Source organism: Engystomops pustulosus, chromosome 1 (assembly GCF_040894005.1).
Source record: "Engystomops pustulosus chromosome 1, aEngPut4.maternal, whole genome shotgun sequence".
NCBI lineage: Eukaryota > Metazoa > Chordata > Amphibia > Anura > Leptodactylidae > Engystomops > Engystomops pustulosus.
The window spans coordinates 217,564,411-217,587,648 of record NC_092411.1 but is presented as its reverse complement, the minus strand read 5'-3'; the positions used below and the strand labels follow the sequence as shown (position 1 = coordinate 217,587,648).

General features: G+C 38.8%; 1 protein-coding gene across 3 annotated transcripts in view; it reads left to right on the top strand.

Moving 5' to 3' along the window:
• The first annotated feature begins 3,364 nt into the window (after positions 1-3,364).
• Positions 3,365-23,238, top strand: part of LOC140104563 (cilia- and flagella-associated protein 337-like) — a 46,781-nt gene continuing 26,907 nt past the window's right edge. Inside the window, exons 1-13 of one of the 3 annotated variants that reach the window (XM_072128185.1) lie at positions 3,365-3,571; positions 5,873-6,101; positions 6,814-6,902; positions 7,240-7,332; positions 8,651-8,696; positions 9,258-9,304; positions 9,425-9,542; positions 11,362-11,431; positions 12,205-12,445; positions 13,175-13,280; positions 15,159-15,310; positions 16,080-16,182; positions 19,490-19,596. In XM_072128185.1, coding sequence (XP_071984286.1) covers positions 5,883-6,101; positions 6,814-6,902; positions 7,240-7,332; positions 8,651-8,696; positions 9,258-9,304; positions 9,425-9,542; positions 11,362-11,431; positions 12,205-12,445; positions 13,175-13,280; positions 15,159-15,310; positions 16,080-16,182; positions 19,490-19,596 — 1,391 coding nt within the window. In that variant the 5' untranslated portion in view covers positions 3,365-3,571; positions 5,873-5,882. Of the gene's footprint in view, positions 3,608-5,872; positions 6,102-6,813; positions 6,903-7,239; positions 7,333-8,650; positions 8,697-9,257; positions 9,305-9,424; positions 9,543-11,361; positions 11,432-12,204; positions 12,446-13,174; positions 13,281-15,158; positions 15,311-16,079; positions 16,183-19,489; positions 19,597-23,238 lie in introns of all 3 variants that reach the window. The other 2 variants (XM_072128257.1, XM_072128331.1) reach the window with 2 other exon arrangements.

Genomic DNA, 23,238 nt, shown 5'->3' with positions numbered 1-23,238 from the left:
ACTTTCTAGTGTCACAATTTGATATCCCACGGAAAGATATTCCAAGTGCGGCAAGTTTTGTTATGTTTTTATTAAAATATTTAAATCAATTGTAAAAAAAATATTCAATCTCTGTTGAATGCATCTGTGGTAGGTGTATTTTTTTGCATGACCCCCAGACCTTTTCATTGTTAACATTTTGGCTTTATGACCAATTAATCACATTTTACTCAAATTTATAATGAGCTGTGAAATGGCAAAAAAAAGTGGCATTTTTTCATTTCACCACCAGGAATAATTGTCTTTTTATATTTTGGGACAGAGGGGGAAAACAAACGTGTTTAGACTTTTTATTTTTATCAAATAAATATATTTAAGTTCAAGGGAAAGTGAAGTGGTTTGAACCTTTTGGTTTTTATGTTCCATTCATTAGGCTCTCTAGGGTACTATCTAGTGCTGATCTGTAATTGCCTGGCAGGAGAAGGCTAAATGAGAAGCTTGTGAGTTTAGAAGAGACTATAGCTGTCATAGCCACAGATTGCTGCCACCACCACATGACCTCACAGGATGGGGGGCGGGGGTTGGATGGGTCATGATCGAATCCAATAAGCATTGCTCCTAACCGTTCAGGATTTGGACGGACAGTCCTGTTTTTTCAGGGCTTTCCCGCTGCTTCAGTTGGGTTTTCCTAGGTTGGGTTTGTCCTGGGTTGTTTGTGTTTTTTACACTTTTGAAAAACACATTAAAACTGATCAAAATTATGTGTTATCCAATGAATAAAATCTTATCGAAAACAGAAATCTGATGGAAAATCGCCAATTTTTCTATGACCAAACTCTGATGAGATTTGTGCAACAATGGTGTGAAAGGCTATTTGCACAACTAGCATAATGGCTGCAGAACTTACCTGAAATTGTCCTGTTTCTGATGAATTTATGCCACAACTGTCTATTGCTACAGCAATTCCATTACAAAGATTGATTTCAGCACAGTTATTCAAAGCCTTTAAAGGACATGTTGCAGATTTTTTATGCAGAGGGTGGATCTATCATTACTTGTACAGATGCAGCATGAGCCATTGTGGTCCCCAAAGTAGGCAAGGACTTCCCGCACCAGATCTCTATCTGTCCATGAGCAATTGCCCTGCCAGGACCTTATGATAGTATTCATGATCATCACATGGACATAAGTATTAAGGGTGCAGTCACACGTTGCTGTTAAAACTGCATGGTTTTGAGGTGGTTTTAGGTGTAGTTTTGTTAATTTAATAGGTGAAAGACATTTGTGGAACAGTTTCTCCATCAAAATCACCCATTCAGTTAATGTTTTTCACCTGTTAAATTAACCAAACTGCACCTAAAACCACCTCAAAACTGATTGCCATGCAGTTGTAACTACAATGTTTGACCGCACCTATGGCACACGTATTTAACCCACATGCTGTTCATTTCCTTCTATTCCTGCATGAGATGGTTCTACTCCTTAATTGGAGTCCAACTGTGTTTAATGAAACTGATTGGACTTGATTAGGAAAGGCACAGACCTCTCTATATAGGACTTCACAGCTCACAGTGCATGTCAGAGCACATGTCAATCATGAGGTCTAAGGAACTGCCCAAGTAGCTCAGAGATAGAATTGTGGCAAGGCACAGGTTACAAAGGAATTTCTGCAGCAATCAAGGTTCCTAAGAGCAGTGGCGTCCATAATAGTTCATTTTAAGATATTTGGAATGACCACAACTCTTCCTCGACCTTGCCGTCCAGCCAAACTAAGAAATTGTGGAAGAAGAGGAATCCCAAGATCACTGTGGCTGAGCTCCAGAGATGCAGCAGGTATATAGGAGAAAGTTTCACAAATTCAACTATCACTGCAGCCATCCACCAGTCATGACTTTATGACGGAGTGTGCCAACAGAAACCTCTCCTCAGTGCAAGACATGTGAAACAATGAGGGTTTTTGGGGGAAGGTGAGACATAGCAACAGCCTGTGAAGCTGTAGTACGTAGGAGCACTGGTAACGCACCCTACTCTGGCTCATAAGCATCATTTGAAAATTTGTTTTTAGAAGGTAGAGCACTATGCATAAAAATATAAGTAGATTACCGCAGTCACAGTGCCTGGATCTATGAGTAAGTGCCCCTGGTTTATCATGATGGATTTTGATGGTAGATTTTCTCTGTAATATAATAGTTTGTCCTGCAGGTAAACAAAAGCCTCATATGGCTTGTAAATGAGAAAATAAAAAATAAGACTTTTGGAACTTGGTAACTGGAAAACATAAATGCAAAAGTTGAAACATGCCTGGTAATAAGTGGTTAAGCACTGTTCTCTTGTGGACAAGATACAAAAATATCATGTGTTCCCAAATTTTAATCCCCTAGTCACGTTTACTCAATAAAGATTATTTTAACCACCTTATTAACAATTTAACTTAGTTTTTTTTGCTGTATAACTCCTTTAACTTTATAGCTCCTATAACTCAGTGATGGCAGTGTAATATTCCAGAGTGTGGGCGGGGACTCTCTAAGCAGACACTTCATGATTCCTCTGTGCTATGAGATGCTGTGTGCTTACAATGTGCTTAGAATGTTATGGTTCAGGGTTTATCTACATTTTTATTTAGCTTCTGAACATTCTACTAGCATCTGACACAGAGAAAAGAGAGATGAGACAGATCAGAGATGATGAGATCCATGAGATGCATGTAACACACAATGATATTCTTTGCTCTCCTCCCTCATCTATAACACACAGAAAGTCAGCTCTGCTATATGCCCCCCTCAGATAAAGACCTTTTCTGTAACCTGTAGTGTAAGTTACTGCACTTTGCTTGCCGTCATGAAGTGCTTGTGTCTGAGCTGGTCTTTGTAATATAGAGGGGCAGGAGGCCGAGAGCACTGCAGGAGAAGCTATTCATGAGAAGAATCCAACCATAGTCAGAAGATCTAAGGTCGGATCCAGGGGAAGCAAATTTGTGAACACCAGGACTGATAGAGGCGGGTTGGAATTATATCTGTGAAATGCTGTATTTTTGTTAAAAACATTGAATTAGAGAATGTGTTCTTTTGTTATCCTGAGTATATATAGGAATCTTGTCCGCATGGGAATAACCCTTTAATAGGAAGTGAAGCACCCATACCAGTTATTCTGTGCATGTTACTGTAAAAACCTGGAACATTTTCAATAGTAATTCTTCCTTACTGTTGCAAGTGAACTCTCCAAAATTCCGAAATAATTTAGGAGTAAAAGTGCAGTAAACTAGTAGGCACTGGCTATTATTCTGATCATGTATAACCTTCCTCACACTTTGTCAGTCTTAGAGCTGAGATTAAATGAATGACATGCAAATAAGCAATGGCATTTTTTTGTCTCTCCTGTTTCGATAGATTTTGTTAAGACACTAGAGAGGTCACTGATCTCTGTAGAAAGGTATTTGCATTCACTATTGTTCAACCTCTTCTTACCCAGTGTCACTGAATGTTTCTAAATTATGTCACCATAGTAACCTCTACATGAGCTTTTCAGCGCAGACCTGCTGCTGGCACTGCACTGCACACTTGTCCAAGGCAGGACTCTTCTGTAGTCTCTCATAGTAAGTAGTCAGTCCATATCACTTCTCATTCCGAAGGTAGGTTGTGTGACCAAAACCTATACTTACAACAACCTGATGTTGTCATGGCATCTCATTCATACTCTAAAATATGTTTATGAGAAATGTATTATTATCTTTATTGATCAAAGGAAGTTATAGTGCCGTTTCATCATCTCCACCAAATACATCAGATTTTATCCTTCAATAGGTGTCTCTCCATTCATTTCAGCACAGTTAGAATTTTTCTTTAGCCCCGAAAGTTTCTGAGCAAGCTGTGCCAATAGTTATGACTCCTAAGTGGTGATTCTACCTTGACCTATGTTGACCAATAACTTAAAGGGGTATTCTCATTTGAGCAAAGTAATATTTTTGTTTGTATAATGAAAAGTTATACAATTTTCCATTATACTTTCTGTATCAATTTCTAAGGGTTTTCCTAGATTTCTGCTTATTGTCATTCTAAAGAATCAGCCCGAATCAGTTGGATTATCCGTCAACCGCCCCCCCCCCATTTCTGTCGGCTAAATCCTCAGCTAAATACCTTTCACAGTGGCGCAAATGTCGGGAAGTCTGACGAAAATGCGATTGGACGACCATTAGTAAATAAACCCCAGAAGCTTTTGATAGCATGACAGCAAGGAGAGATCTAAAAAACCATGAGGAATCAATACAGAAAGTATACACGAAAATTGTATAGCTTTTCATGATACAAAAATAACATTAATTTGCTGAAATGGGAATATCCCTTTAACATAACGAACATAAAAAAAAACTTTTTAAAAATGTATTTAAAAAGAAATGCTTATTTATCTGCAGCTTTGATTACTTTGCCTACTCTGTCTAAACTGACTTTACCCTAAAATATAACACAATTTGTATATATGATGTATGTTATGTCTGTTGAAAGGTAAGGTGCAATTTATATTCAGTTATAGAGCAGGATTAGCGGTGCAGATTGTACATAATGTCCTATCTACAAGGAGAATGTTATAGAGCAGGATTAGCTGTGCAGATTGTACATAATGTCCTATCTACAAGGAGAATGTTATAGAGCAGGATTAGCTGTGCAGATTGTACATAATGTCCTATCTACAAGGAGAATGTTATAGAGCAGGATTAGCTGTGCAGATTGTACATAGTGCCATATCTACAAGAAGAATGTTATAGAGCAGGATTAGTTGTGCAGATTGTACATAGTGTCCTATGTACAAGGAGAATGTTATAGAAGAGGGTAAACTGTGTGATTGTATACAAGGTTATATCTGCATGTTATAGAGCACGGGGAGTACCGAAGATTGTGCATAGTGTCCAGTCTGCAGGTAGCATGTTATAGAGCAGTAGTAGCCCATAGTATCCTAATTGCAGGGTTTTTGTTATAAAGCAGGATTAGCTGAGCAGATTGTATATAAGGTCCTATGAACAGGCAGCATGATACAGAGCAGGAGTAGCTTAGCAGAGTGTACATATTGGGGCTCATTTACGCACTTTCGTCGGGTTTCCCAAATATTTCCGGCTTGCACACGTGGCCGTCGGACAACCCAACAGATTTGGACAAACCGCAGAATTTAAAAAAGGATTTGTGTCACAAGATCAAGCACTCACATGCACCAAGAAGAAGCAGGTGAACTCCGGCGGACCTCAGCGCAGCAGCGACACATGCAGGAACTCGGACGCATGATGTTAGTGAACCGTGCTGGACCCGAATCCTCGCCGGACAATGCAAAACAATTTGGTTTTTAAATTCCGGGTTTTTTGCAAATCCGTTGTGTTTTCTGACGGCCACGCCCCCTGATTTCTTTCGCGTGAAAGCCGACGCGAAATCCTACCGATCACCGCAAAACGGAAAAAGATGCGAAACCAGGCGAAAGTGCGGCCGCGGAGCCCTTAGTAAATGACCCCCGTTGTCTTTTTACAAGGAGCATGTTATAGAGTAAGAGGGGCTGAGAAGATTGTGCATAGTGTTCTTTCTTTAGGGAGAATTTTATAGAGCAGGAGGACATTTGACAGATATATAAATTAAAGGGCAAGATTCAGTAAAACTTTTTATTCACTTATATATCTGCTTTGTCTTTTCTTATATTAATTATTAGATGAGTCAGGGGTGCGGGGCCTTTCAGTGATTCACAATCTTTTTGTCAATCAATGACAGGACCACCCCTTGACCCATCTGTTTCTAAGCATGCCGTCTGCAGTTTTATATTGACAGGTTCCCTTTATGACCAAAAATGAAAAATGACCAGTAAAAACATAAGCAAACAAAGTCAATTTGTCTAATGTGCCTGATTATATGCTTTCCAACAGAATTGAGAAAATGGAAGAACAAGTATCTTTGCAACATCGACTTCAGCAACAAGATAATAACAGGGTCTCCTTCCACCTTCCTGCAAAAGTAACAGAGAACAGTCCACACAGGGAACCATTTATCCAGATATCTCCTATGCCTGATAACACACTTCTGGCTGTCGGACAAGATGGTGTAGTCTCAGTCTGGACACCAGATCTTAAGTTGAAAAAAACTCGCTGCATTTTGGTAAGTTTGGTGAGGCGAGCAGCATTTCTTCTGGGTTTGCTGTGAGATGTGACATGCAAATTTGCATGTAAATTTATGAAAATATGCCAACATTTTGGCACATTTTACTGTTTTAAACTAATCCAACAACTAAGAGCTGCAAAGTGAGACTAGACAATCATTCTGGTTATCGTGTTCCACTGATTCCTGGGATCTGGTAAATCTACTCTGTGCAAATCCACTGTATGTTGCAAAATTTAATTACAGAGCCACATTTTGAAAGGTTTTCTTCCAATTTTAAAAGGCACACATTATAAATCTGCTGAGACAAGAAAATGCCAAATGAACCTGTTTCCAAACAGCCAAACATAAATTAAGAACCTGCCCTAGGAACTATTAAAAATTGCACTTAAACAGCAACAACATTTTGCCAAGCACATTTGATAACTGACCACTAATGAACTTGCCTTTACTGGAGCCCATCACACCTATATATTATGATGTTCAATCATTTTGCTGGAAGAAGTAGTGCAGATCTGTGACACAGATGTTAACATGGCCTAACATAATAATAATAAACTTTATTTATATAGTGCACACAGATTACGGAGCGCTGCACAAAGCATGTCAAATTGGTCCATTACATTAATTAGTACATATACATGCATGTTACTGTTTTCTTTAAGTATACTGCATATTTTACCAATTTTAAAACTTAATCTATATTTGACAGGATGAGCATAAACAACCCAACAGGAAAATAAAATGGATTTCCGATTCCACATTGATGCCTCAGTATAACAAGTTAATCGTTGGAACTTGGTAAGATTGTTATCACATTACTATAATGAGCGATAGCATTGCTGCAGTATGGATAAACTGGGGGTTGACAGAACATCCATGTCGTCAAGATGTAAAAGCAGCCCAACTTGAAGCCTTGCTACTGCTTTTACTCAGGGCAGAAGGGAGGTGCTGTACTGAGTTCAGTAAAAAGATCTCACAAAGGAGTGCACCCCAATGCTCCAAGTCCAGATAAATGCTGGAATATAAATACATTATACAAATCTTTTTATAGTAACCTGTTTAATTATACCCATATGAGCATCTGAAATGTTAAGAGGTTTGGTCACCAGCACCACGCTACTATGTGTATTTCCAGTGACAGAGAGATCCGTCTTTATGAGCTTTCCAACTTTGAACCATACTGCCAGATTGTTGGTTTTGAGACTATGCCGCTGCTCCTTGGTTACAGGTATTTGTATTTCTTTGTTTTATATCAATTAACTTTATAGTTACAAAATCATTTGTCAAATATGTTTGTGGTTTTTATTTGATATTAATTTACATTATCTGCACAAAAACTTTAGAAGGAGAAGTGTGCTTTTGGGTCTGTAATGTAAAGATTGTGGGGTGTCAGGTGACCTGTCCAATGCATATGTCAAGAATAGTTTTGTGTTGGAAAAGCCTTTAGTACAGATGCAGATGCAAGTCAAAATTAGAAAAAAGAGAAAAGTAAACCCAGTGTTAATAATATGATAGTGATTATAAGGGTTCAGAGTAGTTGGTTATCAAGAAATATGCTTCCCTAATCATTATAATAAATTGGTAGTATGTTGTAGAGAAATGCACTGTGATATCAAAAATACTTGTATGATTTCTGTCTATAATTCGGTTTCTGAGAACTTCCCATTCTTTTTTTTTTATATAATTGTATTTTTATTATCATTTTTCAAAAAATATATAACAGACAAATTATCACGTACATATTTCACATTGAAGTTTTTCAACGGTAATACAACTGAAAGACAAATTTTATCTCAAAGGATATCAACAGTTCAAATCTTCCATTTGCGTAACAGAATACAAAGTCTAACAGTGTAATATGTTCATGGTAGTGAAACAAATACCAAGGACGGCATCAACATTATGCCAATCCGGTCTAAAGGGGTTGGGGAGAGGGGTACAAACAAAAGACATCCATACATACTCACTAGAACTTCCCATTCTAATCAATATGCTAATGAAGTAGCTCCCTTAGCAGCCTGGGCCACTACCCTGTCTGTCAGATAAGTCAGAAATATGTTATGTGAGAACCATAGGGTGAGACTGGAAGACAAGGAAAGGAATAGAAGTGCCCCGGGTGCTGAGGCCACGTTCCAAGTGCATCAAATGCCTCATTACCATACAGTTTAAATTGGGATGATCTTGAAAACACAATAAATGACAGAAATAACAGATATATGTTGGAAATGACAGTGCATTTCTCTACAACATTCTACTTGCAGATTATAATGCTTGGGTAGGTGGTAAATTTCTCGTATTAATGTAAAATAGAAAAAACTGATTTATTTGTGAATGGTCTTTACTATGTGGAATAGGCAATGGGTAACTACAAGCTTATGAACACAAATAAATTGGGCTGATCAGCATGACCAACCTGATGCAGTGATCACTGCACAACTGCAGCAGAAATCTGAGCATCACCAGATGCCACTTCTGTTGTAAATGGGCATTTGTGTCATGGATTCCTGTAAATTACTCTAAGGTTTCATATGTTTTCTTTTTTTAAGTCTACGTGATGGGGATGAATGCATAATTTATTTTGGTGATGAACAAGTAAGTTCAACTATTGAAAAAAAGAGCATAAACTATAATTAATGGATATATATATATATCATTTGTAGTATAAGATATAAACAGACTGCAGCTTTCCTTTTAAAATGCAATGTTATTAAAAGTATTATTTATACCAAGGTACAGCTAGATAAATGGCAAACATTTCTCCTGGAGTCTATTTCTGTGGTTTACTTTTGACTAATGGATTACTTACAGCATTTAAGTTTTTATGTCCTGTTCTTTGTATCCTTTTAGAATACACATACCGGTATGTAATACGTAGGCATATATGTCACATTTATTGGGTTGCTGTACCTGTTTTTTAATTGAACACAATTCTTATAATTTCTATTATCTTTAAAGTTTAGCCCCAGTTAGTTATATTCAATTAAGCATATTTAATAGCAATATGCGTTAAGATTGTTTTATCAACCTTTTTATTATATCCATGTATATTGTTATTTCTTTTTCTAACTTTCATTGTGTAATAAGTGCAATAGTATTTCACTATGCAGTATTATTATTCTACAATGTTTAGTAATGTGAACTGTTGTGTTGTAGGGATGTGTCAACGTTATTATAATGTCCCACATGGCAGAAACCCTCAGGTATGGAGGCAATGTAGACTGTGACTTACCTAACACTGTATTATTCAGTCTTGTGTACCAGGTACAGAGTTTATTAGGAATATATTTAATTATAAGCCTTTTTTATCCATAATTTTTCAGGAACTGGACAAAATGTCAAGTTGTGGATGAGATTCCCAGTATTGCTATAGATAATATTACAGAGTTAATCCATGTAAGATATATACGTTGGAAGGTGCATAATGACTGGGTCACACAGGTAAGCCAATAAGTTTGTGATTGATATCTAGTAATATAGTTTTTAGCCCTGGACAATTCCTGGAAATGATCGAGTACCCCAATAGCTCATCTGTTTACCCGCAGGTACTGACTATAGCTGTGACCATAACTGTACTTATTTATTATGCTGCAGCTCCACACATGAGAAATTAACCATTATATAATGGTAATAATAAGGTTAATGTACATATTTGCGGACTCCTTTAGAACAGAGAAATAGAGGATCATAACAAAATGTCTAAAATGAAATGAAACTTCTCAGTGTGTACCTATGTCACTACCAAGCTACAAAAATGATAGATTTGTTAAGTAAAATTCATAATGTCTAAGCCAAATGATGACAGGAAATGTAAGTGCAATCTATGAATATAGCATCTTCTATTCCAACTAATTTCTGCAATGCTAGATTGTTTCTGTAGAGTATGATTCACAAAAATACTGTATTGTTATAATCACTAAAACAGCTCTACTGTTGTCAAACCGGCCCACCAAAAGATCCGATTCTAGGTTCGGACATATTGAGCCAATTTCCATTTTTGAACAAACCTTTGTGTTCTTTCTTGTGGACTTCAGGAGTCCAGCTGCTAACTACAGAGTTCTCAGTCACAGGAAGACCTGTATAAATCATGTACGTTTAGCACACATGCTTCAGATTTGGTAAACAATTAAATAATTACTCAAAACAGGTCAATCATTGTCCCTTTCATGTAATTGGTACCTGAATGTCCTGTTCAATTTTTGCAGTTCAGTTATGATCTTCTTAAATGACAATAAATTTGGACAGTGGAACATAATAATAATTTTACTTTTTTCTTGACATGTGAGACTTGATCGGATAGTTTTATTATACACTTGTTTTTTGGCTTATAGAAGAGCAAAAGAATGCTAAAAAGACTAAAAACGTGAAAAAACTTTCTTTTGTCATTCTTCCAATTACATTGTTTTAAAAGTAGTAAAATTGAAGACGAAACCTTTACCAATATGTTACAAATATGTAAGTCAAAGAAAAATAGTTGAAACATCCAGCTTCATAAAAACAGCGAACTCCTTTATTAATCCCTTTGTAGATACATAGAACGCATCAAGTAAAAAACGGACGTGTTTCAGAAATGAGTCAGCTTTATACTTCATGTGTTCTATGTATCTACAAATGGATGAATAAAGGCGCAAGCTGTTTTTGTGGAGCTGGATGTTTCAACCCTTTTTCTTTGATGGGTGAGCTGGAAAGACCTTTTCTATAGTGACAAATATGTAAGGCATTAATCCATTACTATTCCCAAATTGAGACACATTTCAAAGATCTATAACTTCTGTATTATGGCACCTATAAACACAGTTCTAGTGTCATTTTAAAGAGGTGTATATAAAAATCACATCTTTTACATGATATCTCAGTAGATATCTCCTCTGTGGCATCTAGAAACACAATACTGAGATAACAAAGGTGAGAGTTTCCTCTTTAAAATGACACCAGGACTCTGGTGACATGGTTCATAAGATATAGCCATATTTGTGCTAACTGCAGGGGCTCATACAATTAGGTTGTATAGAGCCATATGGCAGTTGTGAAGGGGTCAAAATAATAATAATGCATCTTTATTTATATAGCGCCATCCTACTCTGCAGCAGGTTACAAACTGAGTACATCTAAACAAAGTAAGACATTAAACAGCAATAACATGGCCTAATAAAACAATATAATATGGGCATCACTCACATAAGCTCACAATCAATTATACGTCACGTTGTACAATATATTATATTTAACCAATATAAAATATATATTTTTTCATCCTCAGATCAGATATGTTCATTCTATTGAATCAATTATCTCAAGTTCCAATGATGATTACACAGCACTTATTATAGGTAGGTTTCATAAAATAAATGACCATCTAAATGGAACCAATCTCTCTGATAATGCTATCTGATCTGTAGGTAACATACCGAGTAGCAGCTGAGTAAACTGTGGGAAAATATTCACTATGGGGCACATTTACTAAGACTAGTGCAAAAAAGTGGGTTTTCCTGTGTATCCTGCAGGGTGCGCCAGATTCATGAAGAATGGGCACCAGAAATCATAAATCACCAACTTTTTTCTGGTGCACCTTTAACATAGGGCTTTTGTCTGACTTTGCAAGATAAATCTGGTGCACGGTTAGACTGAGCAGCAGAACGCCCTGTGATTTGTGTTGAAAAATGCCTCGTGCAGCTACACCAAAAAACGGTTGCGTCTATCACGAAAGTGTCTCAGACACTTCTTAAATACCTGTACAAGCAATTTTCACTCGAAAGCATGTGCAAAGCCAGTGAGAAGACTGGTGCAAGGGCCTTAGAAAATGTGCCCCTATTACTTGTATTTCATACACTGTACTTGTACATAAAAGAGCTGTAGCAGGGTTATGTTTAGATATTATAACAGAGGGGAGGGGCTGGGGCAGTTTGAATGCATGGATCAAAAAATGCAGATGTTTGAAAAAACTCGAGTTCAGCTACTTTATTGTAATATAAATACATTCTTCACAGTCCTGCTGTACCACATACTACCCATCCATGTTTTAGCAGTAAATATTTCAAAAAAATATTTTCTGTTTTGTTCCTTTTAATCTAATTTTTATAAAAATTGTGGTGGTTTGTTGAAGGATGTGTAGAGGGAACCAAAAATGTACAGAGGCGCCTAAAAGATCTTATGGAATCTGGAAGCGTGAAAAGTAAGAGGTCTATGTTGGCCGGAAATGTTCCTCCCAAGAGAAATATCAGTGACGAATCCCTGTTTAGAGTCAAACGGGGAGTAAAAACTTTTGATTTCTCCAAGGAAGCTAACATTCTGGTAACTGGAGGATTAGACAGGATTGTTCGTGTTTGGAATCCATACGTGCCTAGGTAGGTATCCTCTGACATATATTCCGATGTACCCTGTAAACAGATCTAACATGTTTTTAAAATGACTGCTGCATCCAACTGCATAAAATATAAATAAAATACATTTTAATTTATGGCTGGAATTTTTAAAAATTTTAAAACCCAATGTATACAGTATATGAGATATTTAATGACGCAGAGCGATTTTCATTGCATACATGTTTCTATATTTTCACATTTTGGTAAGCAAGTTAATATACAAAGTCTTTACCAAATTGAAAAAACTCTTGAAATGTGTTTGCGTAATTATACACTTTAATACCCCAGAACTACAGCCTCCAAAGGATGAGGATAACTACCAGTAAGATTAACAAAAAAAATACACATACCCACCTACGCATCTTGACACGCTGGGATTGCCTGGGTAAAATACTTAATATTAGCTGGTCTAAACGCTAGGACAAGATGTTCGTCGCCACAGACTGTTAATTATTCTCACCACATGCAAGAGGAGTGAATAAGAACACCGCCATGATTGGGAAGAAGAGGAGTGTAGGTGAGTGTGTACTTTGTTTTTTGTGAATCTTACTGGTAGTTTTCCTTTAAAGACTACATCATACAGGCAATTTATACATTTTGGCGAAGCAAAATGTTTTTTGCTTCAATTGTTTCAATTTACTCAGTAATTTTCTTTTTTTGCAGTTTGTTTATATTGCACTAATGTATTTCTGTCCATTCGATTTGCTTTAGTTGGCCTACTGGCCTATTACGTGGGCACTCCTCACCTATTACCTACTTGAAGATCGGAGATGAGAACACAAAGATTTACTCAGTGTCTACAGATTGCACTGTGATGGTAACAGTTTGAATTTCTTGTATAAATATATATATAGGCAGATTTAGCAATGTAAAAAAAAGATTCAACAATGTGTTCATATCAGTAACCCAGTGGAAAGTTGTTGAAGTCAATTCCTCAAAGTTTTCTAGATCTCTGCTTGTTGACATTCAACAGGAAGCTTCATTGTTTACTTCCTGTGGATAAAAAGCAGACCCTGGTCATGTGTCTCAACAGTGCTCAATGTAACACAGAGAGTAATCATAGTTGTTATAATATGATTGTGTATAATAAGTGTGTGTGTTATAACAAGCAATGCACATGACCATGGACACGTTATCATCCACAGGAAGTAAGCTATGAAGCTTTCTTTTGATTATCGGCAAGCAGAAATCTAGAAAACTGTGAGGAATTAATACTGAAAGTATATTTGAATATTGTATAACTTTTCATTACACAAAGGTTATAATTCTGTTGCTGAAAGTGGATAACCCTTTGATGACCTGGAATTCTGGTTAAGATTAAGGCATTTTTATTTGAACACTGGTGCTTGACTTTCAAAAGTAGCTTTTTTGGAGTGGAAACTGGGATGTTCCTCATGTAGATCTGGTCATCACATGTTCACCTACTTACAGCCATAAAGTGTACATACATATGTTATGTGTTACAATATAGAAAGGTTGATATAAACATTTAAAAAGTCCTCACCGGGGTGCATACAACCTATATTTTTGAAGCTTGAGGTGCAAATAAATACAGTTAGTCTCTAAACTTAAAGGAGATCCATTTTTAGCGCTACCCCAGTCCGCACAGAGCATAGTACATACACTGCCAAACATAGTACATGCACATTTTAAAAAAAATCTTTTTTTACAGAAAAAAAGATAAGTTATATATTACCTTTCAATGCCATCTGCTCTGTGACCAGTCTATCTGTCCCCTAGGAGTGGCTGAAGAAGAGCAGTTTCTCCCCCACCATCAGGAAACCGCTTTTTGAATTCATAATAGCGAGCGCCCCCCCCCCCCCTTGTGGACGCCATCAATCGATGATCGGCCTGCTGTCAGCAACCCGGGAGCTACGCAAAGTACTTAGCGACGCCTTTACTCTACACCTAGCAAGTGGCGGCGTAGAACAGCGCTTGCGCAGATGAATGCAGAGACTATGCAGCCAGCTCTGCTTCATCTGCGCATGTCTGGCTGTGCGTTCCGCAAGATGCTGACCGCCAAGGCGCGAGAATGCCTGATGTGGTCAGCAAAAGTTGCTGACAGTAGGAGGGTCATCGAATGATGACGTCCCTAGGTGGGACGAGGCAGGGGGCATCAATATGCCAGGTGAGGGGCGGTATTATAAATTCAAAAACAACACACAGAGGAGCAAGTTCCATAGGGGGGGGGGGGGTACTTATCCTCTTCATCCACTCCCAGGGGATGAATAGACTGGTCACAGAACACTTGGCATTGAAAGGTAATATATGACTTATCTTTTTTCTGTAAAACTGATTTATTTATACAAAAACTGTTTGGCAGTGTATGTACTATACTGAAGGGGTGCTAAAAATGGGTCTTCTGGTGAAAGGTTCTTTTTTAAAGACGACCACTAGTTACAGACGTGTTGCCACTGTGACCTCTGGTGAAGCTCTTTGGATGCTTTACAGGCTGCAATGACCGGCTGTAATCCATCTGTAATAATGTTTAATTGACAGCACAGAATTTACAATTATAAAATATACCAGTTCGGACTTACATAAAAATTCAATTTACAGACAAATGTAAAGAACCTGTCTTGTACGTATCCCGGGGACTGCCTGTAGTCAATTTTATAATATTTTACTTACATGATATTATTGAACATGTACAACGTATGTAATTCAGACTTTTATGTATGGCTATGTTTATTAGGTATGGGACATAGAAAATCACACCTGTCTGACCAATGTTATATCTAAAGCAAGCCAGATCAGAGGAGATATTGCTGCATGTTACTTTTCCCATCACCTCAGAGCCCTCTACATAGCAACAGACTACCTTTCTTCACTGCAGCTACAAGAGCCGTATGTATCATCTATCCATTGTGCCATGCTATAATATATAATATTAGGACAGTCACTTGTCATGCACACATACTTACGGATAAACAGCAATGTATGTGCCCTGTTTTTGACCAAGAAAACTACAAAAATTAATTTTTTTCTGTGGCAACCTTGTATTTGACAAGTATTGGAAAATGGCAAAAGAGGATGAAATGGTCAAGCTAATAATGGCAGTTCTTTGGCAAAATGAATGATGTAGCAATACGTGATGAGTACATTGCAATGGATTGCAGTGAAATCCTGTATCAGGATGCAAGTCTAATACAATGAAGACAAACAGAAACAAAGTTTTACCTTTTGTTATGTGCTTGATGTGGTTTATATATTTCCTAAGACACTTTTAGAAGCAGTTTTCACAACTTGCAGGTAACTAGGGGTTTGTATATATATATTGTTCTGTTTCAGGCTTTGTTCACTTCTGAATTGCGAGAAATACAGTGAGAGGTCCCTAAAGTTTAAAATGACAACAAAGAGCCTTAAAGACCCTGTTGATTATAATTGTGTCTGTTGGGTTTCCGTTCCATTGTCCTGCCCATAATTTTTTTTGCCTCTTTTTAAACTGAATTAGCAATGGAGGCACTGATGTGAACCTAGCCTTTCTCTGTTCAGATGTATACCTATTGGTGGTGGCTATTGAAGGGCTAAATGTGACGTCTTTATATGTATTTCATCGCAGATTGGGTTTGGCACAATTTTATAACCAGTAAGGTTGTTTTCTCTCTTCTCTTAGTGCTGCTCTTCATGGCCCCCCATCTGTCTCCCATAGTGAGCCTGTCACCAGCTGTCTGTATAACCAACAATATCAGCAGATAATTAGTTGCTCTGAGGGATCAGTAAGTAATAATAGTAAAAATAATAAGTAGCTCTTTCTCCAGCTGTTTCAATGGGTCTCATGTAAGACTTGAATTTTTTAAATTTTCCATTAAGTTTATTAAACCATATATTGTATGGTTAAAGAAAATATACCATCAAAATCAGGCATGATAAACCAGGGCCACCTACTCACAGATCCAGACACTGTGACTGTGGTAATATTCTTATATTTGTTATCCATGGCCTCTTTCCTTCTAATATCAACTTTTAAAATTATGCTAATGAACCTGAGGGGATCTCTCAGTGATGGTCATCAGTGATGTCTTTTTACTGCCTGTGTAATCTAGCAGTAACAGGAAGTGCAGGGGAGGGGGGACCTGCCCTTCTCATCATAACAGCCTGTGAAGCTACAGTACTGAGGGGCTCTGATAACCCTTCAGGCTTATGTTAATATGTAAATAATGATTTTAGAAGGAAGTTGGCCACGGATAACAAATATAAGAAGATTACCACAGTCACAGTGTCTGGATATATGAGTGAGTGATGCTGGATTATAATGCTTCATTTTGATGGTAGGTTTCCTTTAAATATTATGGGGGATTTATTGTTATTCTAAGTCTTTTGCTGTCTTCAGAATTTATCATCATTTGCGCTAAATTTGTGACTTTTTGTGAGAGTGAGCCAAACCACTCCACTTTACTTTAGATAACTAACTCCTGATTTATTATTTAACTCAAGATGCTCTCGATTTAGGAAGTGCAATTTTTAAAGAAGCTGCAAATTTAGGGACAAATCCACCACAGTTTCTTCCTGGCACAGGAAAAACATTGAGACTAGTTGCGGCACATTTGCTACTTTTTTCTGACCTCATTTTATTTAAAAGTTGCAAATCCACTTTAAGTGTTAACACCTTATCTTCCACAGTCATCAAGTTGTTTTAGCCACTTTAACACATCTGATGTGCAAAAGAGTTTTGTAAGACCCAAGGCTTTATGGTTTCTGCAGATTTGTTACAATGTGCCAGTGGCATATTGTCATAAATCATGTGTAAAAACACAATACAGTGCAATACAGTAATATTGCAATATATGGTAGGGACTGTCTAGAGTACCCTACAGGGTCTAAAAAACAGTAAAAGAAAATGAAAAAATGAAATAGCCTAAAAGTCACACCCCTTTCTCTAGAACTGATATAAAAAGAAATATATGCTCAAATATAAGTGGACCCGAACATAAGCAGAGGCACCTAATTTTAATGCAAAAAACTGGGAAAACCTATTGACTCGAATATAAGCCTTTTGTCACAGCCCCCCAGTATTTAGCCAGCAAGCACATCCACCCCAGTTTATAGCCAGCGCCTGCCCCCTAGTATACAGCCATTAGCTCCTTGCCCCCAGTATATAGTCAGCATAGTATAGTATATGCTATGTATATAGCCTGCCCCCTAGTAAATAGCTAGCAGTTCCTTTGTATATAGCCAGTGCCTGCCCCCTTGTATATAGCCAGAAGCCCCTTTGTATATAGCCAGCAGCCCCTTTGTATATAGCCAGCAGCCACCTGCACCCAGTAATTTGGTCTCTGTGACAAGTGCATTTTAAAAATGTTGGGTTGTCATTAGAACCAAGATTAACAATAAAGCTTCATTACAGACACCTGTGATAACTGTTAGAGCTGATTATTGTAACCTAAGGCTAAAGTACAGTAAATTGCCAACATCCAGAGGTCCATTTGTAACTAGGGGTCGTATGTAAGTCAGGTGTTCTTAAGTAGGTGACCGCCTGTAGCCCACTTTTATATAGCCTGTGCCTGCCCCCCAGTATATAGCTAGTGCTTGCCCCTCAGTATATAGCCAGTGCTTGTCCCCCAGTATGTAGCCAGTGCTTGCCCCCCAGTATATAGCCAGTGCCTGCCCTCAGTATATAGCCAGTGCTTGTCCCCCAGTATGTAGCCAGTGCTTGCCCCCCAGTATATAGCCAGTGCCTGCCCTCAGTATATAGCCAGTGCCTGCCCTCGGTATATAGCCAGTGCTTTCCCCTCAGTATATGGCCAGTGCTTATCCCCCAGTATGTAGCCAGTGCTTGCCCCCCAGTATATAGCCAGTGCCTGCCCTCAGTATATAGCCAGTGCTTGCCCCCCAGTATATAGCCAGTGCCTGCCCTCAGTATATAGCCAGTGCTTGTCCCCCAGTATGTAGCCAGTGCCTGCCCTCAGTATATAGCCAGTGCCTGCCCTCAGTAAATAGCCAGTTTCTGCTCCCTAGTATATAGCCAGTGCCTGCCCCAAGTCTTTAGCCAGTATCTGGCCCCAGTCTATAGACAATGCCTGTCCCCCCAGTATATAGCCAGTGGCTGCCCCTCAGTATATAGCCAGTGCCTGCCCCTTTAGTAAATAGCCAGCAGCCCCCTGCCCAGACCTAAGAAAAGAATAAAAAATCTCTGTAGTTACCTTTCCGACGCCTCCCGCAGGTCCTCTTCTGTCTTCAGCTCTATCTACGGATCCCTGCGCAGTTCCGTCGCATAAACCATGACGCCAGCCGCTTGCTGACATCATAGTGTGTGCTGATGGCGGCTCACACACTATGATGTCAGCAAGTGGCTGACGTCATGGTGTGTGCGACGGGACCGTACAGGGAGCCGAAGACATTAGGCATAAAATAGACGTATAATTTGGAACGCACAGTGAAAGCAGTAAAAACCGAGCACACAAGAAAATAACACAAAGGAATTTTTTCCAATTTCAACACATTTGGAATGTTTTTCCAGCTTCGAGGTACACGGGATGAAGTAATTGATACCATCAAAAAGAAGTACAATTTATTACACCCACAGCTCTTTACATGGAAAAATGTTAATATTATAGATTTTTGATGGTGGGGAGTGAAAAATAAACAAAAAAGGCTGCAGCGCAAAGGGGTTAAAGGAAATCTACCATGAAAATCAAGCATGATAAACCAGGGGAACCTACTCATAGATCCAGGCACTGTGACTGTGGACATCTTTATATGTTTGTCATTCATGGGAAGGGTGAGACACTGTTACAGACAAATGACAGAGGAGATAATGAACGCAAAGATATAAAATATAGCTAGATATTGCAGACAGAAACACCATCATATTTCAAATGTGAAGGCAGTGATGCCTTAGTCCACTTTGTCTATGTCCATCCTGTAAAAGTGATCAGCACAGAATGCTGCTTACCAGCAGATATCCGGTGGGAAGATTATTCAGGGAACCCTTCTAACAGAAAGAAATTATATAAAAAAACAACAACAAAAATAAACATGTACTCTGTATATAGAAATAAAATGTGCCCTCAATAATGTGCCTAGGTAATGAAGACTTGGGATCTATTGACAGGAGAACTTGTGAGTGAAAAACAAGCTGCTCATGGATACTCTGCAGTCACATGCATAGCGCTGGACACCGGTGGAAATAGGTATGTAACTAATCTATTTCTGGCCAAGATACAAACTGGATATGAATATTTCTCCTTTCCTAGACAACGACTATTTCATTAGTCATTTAGCTACCAAAAATTAAAAAAATAACAACGAAATAAGGCTAGAAATACTCACCTCCGCTCCTCTTCATTTTGTTCCCTACACTGTCCATTGCTAGTCTTGAAATGCCAGGATCACCTAGTAAAGAATGTTATAATTAGAAGCATGGAGCGCATGGATAAGATGTCCGGCGTTCTGGGATGCTAATTATGCACGCCCCTGCACCTCCCTCTCCCATGTTCCCACGCCTCTCGTGTGACATCACCTCCCTTTCTTAACATGGGAGAGTGAAGGAGCGTGCATAATTAGCAGCCTGCAACATTGGACATCTTATCCCTGTGCTCCATGCTGCTAATTATAAAGTTTTTTTCTAGATGATCCTAGTGCCTCAAGACTAGAGATGGACATCACTAGGATCAAGATGAAGAGGAGCGCAGGTGTTTGTTATTTGTTATCCATGGCCTCCCTTCCTTCTAATCTCACACAGTGGGAGGGGGAGGTGCTTAGAGAGCAGGTGGAGGGTGTGACACTGTAACAGCCTGTGAAGCTACAGCAGGAGGGGCTCTAGTAACACCCCCAGAGTTGAATTTAGAAGGAAGAAGGCCATGAATAATAAATTTAAGATTACCGCAGCCTGGACCTATTACTTTAACCCCTTCACGCTCCGCGGCGGATATATCCGCCACGGAGCGCAGTGACTTAGCGCTCAGTGGCGGATATATCCGCCACGGCGCTTATGCCGGCTCGGCTCTGGATCAGAGCCGAACCGGCATCGGGAAACACGGGGTGCCGGCTGTAACTAATAGCCGGCACCCCAGTGTAACACCCGCGATCGGAGTTGTCTCCGATCGCGGGTGCTTAACCCTTTAGATGCCGCGGTCAGCGCGACCGCGGCATCTAACAAGCATCTGGGGTGTCTTTCCCCCACGATCGGCCCCCCCGAACCGTTTTCGGGGGGCGCCGATCGTTGCTATAGTAACTCTGGGGTCCGATCTGGACCCCAGAGTTACTAGCAAGAATTGCCAGTAAGATGGCGTCTGTGACGTCATCTTACTGGCAAAGTGCCAGCCTATGCAAGTGCATAGGCTGACACTGATAATACTCTGCAATACATGAGTATTGCAGAATATTATCATGAACAAGCAATCAGAGGATTTCTTGTTCATGTCCCATGGTATAAAAGTAAAAAAGTAAAAAAAAAAGTTATTCAATAAAAAAATAAAGCCATAAATCACTAAAAATGCCCCAAACCCCCAAAACATATAAAGAGACATATAACTCAAAAAAAAAGTCTAAATCATAACACAAACCCCACATATATAGTATCACCGCGTCCGTAACAACCCGTAGAATAAAAGTAAATCATTATTGAACCCCCACGATAAACGCCGTAAAAAAAAACTGTTATAAACCCTCCAAAAATTATGATTTTTACCTTTTCAATCCCACAAAAAATGCTATAAAATGCGACCAAAAAACCATATGTACTTAGACATGATACTGGTGCAAAGTACAACATGTCCCGCAAAAAACAAGCCATCAACCAGCTCCGTAGCCAAAAACGTAACAAAGTTATGCCACTTGGAAGATGGCAATACAAAAATTATAGATTTTTCCCCACATTAGGGTTTTGTTTGACAAATTTAGTAAAACGTAAGAAAATATATTCATGTCTGGTATCCCCGTAATCGTATCGACCCATAGAATAAAGCTAACATGATTATTAGTCTATACGGTGAACACCAAAAAAAAAAAAGTCAAAAATCCAGTACAGAATTGATGCTTTTCTACTCCTGCCCTCAAAAAAAGTTCCTAAATTTTCAACAATAGGTGATACCAACCCCAAAATGGTAACAATGGAAAAAGCATCTCATCCCGCAAAAAAAATGCCGTCACATGGCCCCAATAACGAAAAAGCGAAAATTTTATAGCCTTCAAAAGGGGCCAATGAGGAAACTAAAATCCTGGCAGCTGCAGGGCTCTCCTTCCCTTCTGCACCTCGCTGTGCGCCCATAAAACAAGTCACAGCCACATGTGGGGGGTCTTTGTACTCAGGAGAAATTGCAGAACAAATTGTATGGTGGGTTTTCTCTTTTTATATTTTGGAAATGTGTAAATTTTAGTGCTAAATGAACGTATAAGGGAACAATATGACCATTCTAAATTTCACCTCCATTTTGATTCAATTACTATGAAGATCTCAAGGGGTTAACAATCTTCGTAAAAGCTGTTTCTGATAGATTGAGGGGTGCAGATTTGAAAATGGGTAGATTATATAGGGGGTTTTGATGCTAAATATGTAAAATTTCATTCAAAACTGTATTTATCCCCAAAATAGTCAATTCTGAAAATCCGGAAAAGCGATATTCTTTTTGTAAGCCGCGTGACATCAAAATAAATTATCCAAACATTTCAGAAATTATGAAAATGTAAAGTAGACAAATGGGAAATGTTATTCAGCAACTTATGTAGGTGGTAAATCTATCTGCCTGAAAACGCAATGATTTAGAATTTCGAAAATGGCAAATTTTTCAAAAAATTTATCATATTTTCTTTTTTTTGTAAATAAACGCAAAACTTATCAGCCAAAATTTACCACTAAAATGAAGTACAGCATGTGGGGAAAAAACAATCTCAGAATCGCTTTGATAAGTAACAGTGTTCAAAAGTTATAACCATATAAAGCGAAGCAAGTCAGAATCCAAAAAATCGGGCTGAGCCTTAAGCTGTAAAATGGCTGCGTCCTTAAGGGGTTAAGGCCATAGATTTTCCCAACAAAGTCATGCCCTTAGGGCACTTTACCTCTACGGCTATGCATCCAGTTTATGTGTCTTGTTTATATGTTGTGGGGATTTGGCCCAGTAGAGACCGTGGTAGCGGGGTGCTGGGATGCAGTTTAAGACAGGGACACCAGGGTACAGTCCAAACAGGTCTCGCCTGCGTTTATTGCAGCAAAATAAAACCAGCCTTTACATTCAGGTATTTGAATAAACAAAAGAAAACCTACCCGTCAGGGTGCTAACTATACAAATAGTCCACTAGCTCACACTAAACAAAGATCACGTGGGTGCTCCAGACACACAGGTCAGAGCTGTGTCCTCTCAGCCTCCTTCCACAGAGAGACAACCCACTCAACTCTGCTGAGTCATTTTATCCAGGCTAATTAGGCTGTTCCCATCACCTGTGTCCAAGGTGCTGGACAAACCCACCTCAGCACTAAGGCCTTGCATAGAAGCAAAACCTAGGGGAAACATACCGCCCATCCACAGTTAACCCCTTCAGTGTCTCACATACCCTCCCCCTCTGTTTGACCCTGTGGGGACGAACACTTTTGGCCATCAGACAGTGGGTACGGGATAGGGCATCGGCATTCCCATGCAATTTTCCTGCTCGATGTTCCACCGTGAATTTAAAATTCTGGAGCATTAGGAACCACCTTGTGACCCTGGCGTTCCTCTCCTTGGCCTGACTCATCCAGGTTAGGGGAGAGTGATCGGTCACCAGTGTAAACTGCCGCCCTACCAAATAATACCTCAGGGATTCCAGAGCCCATTTGATCGCCAAGCACTCCCTCTCAA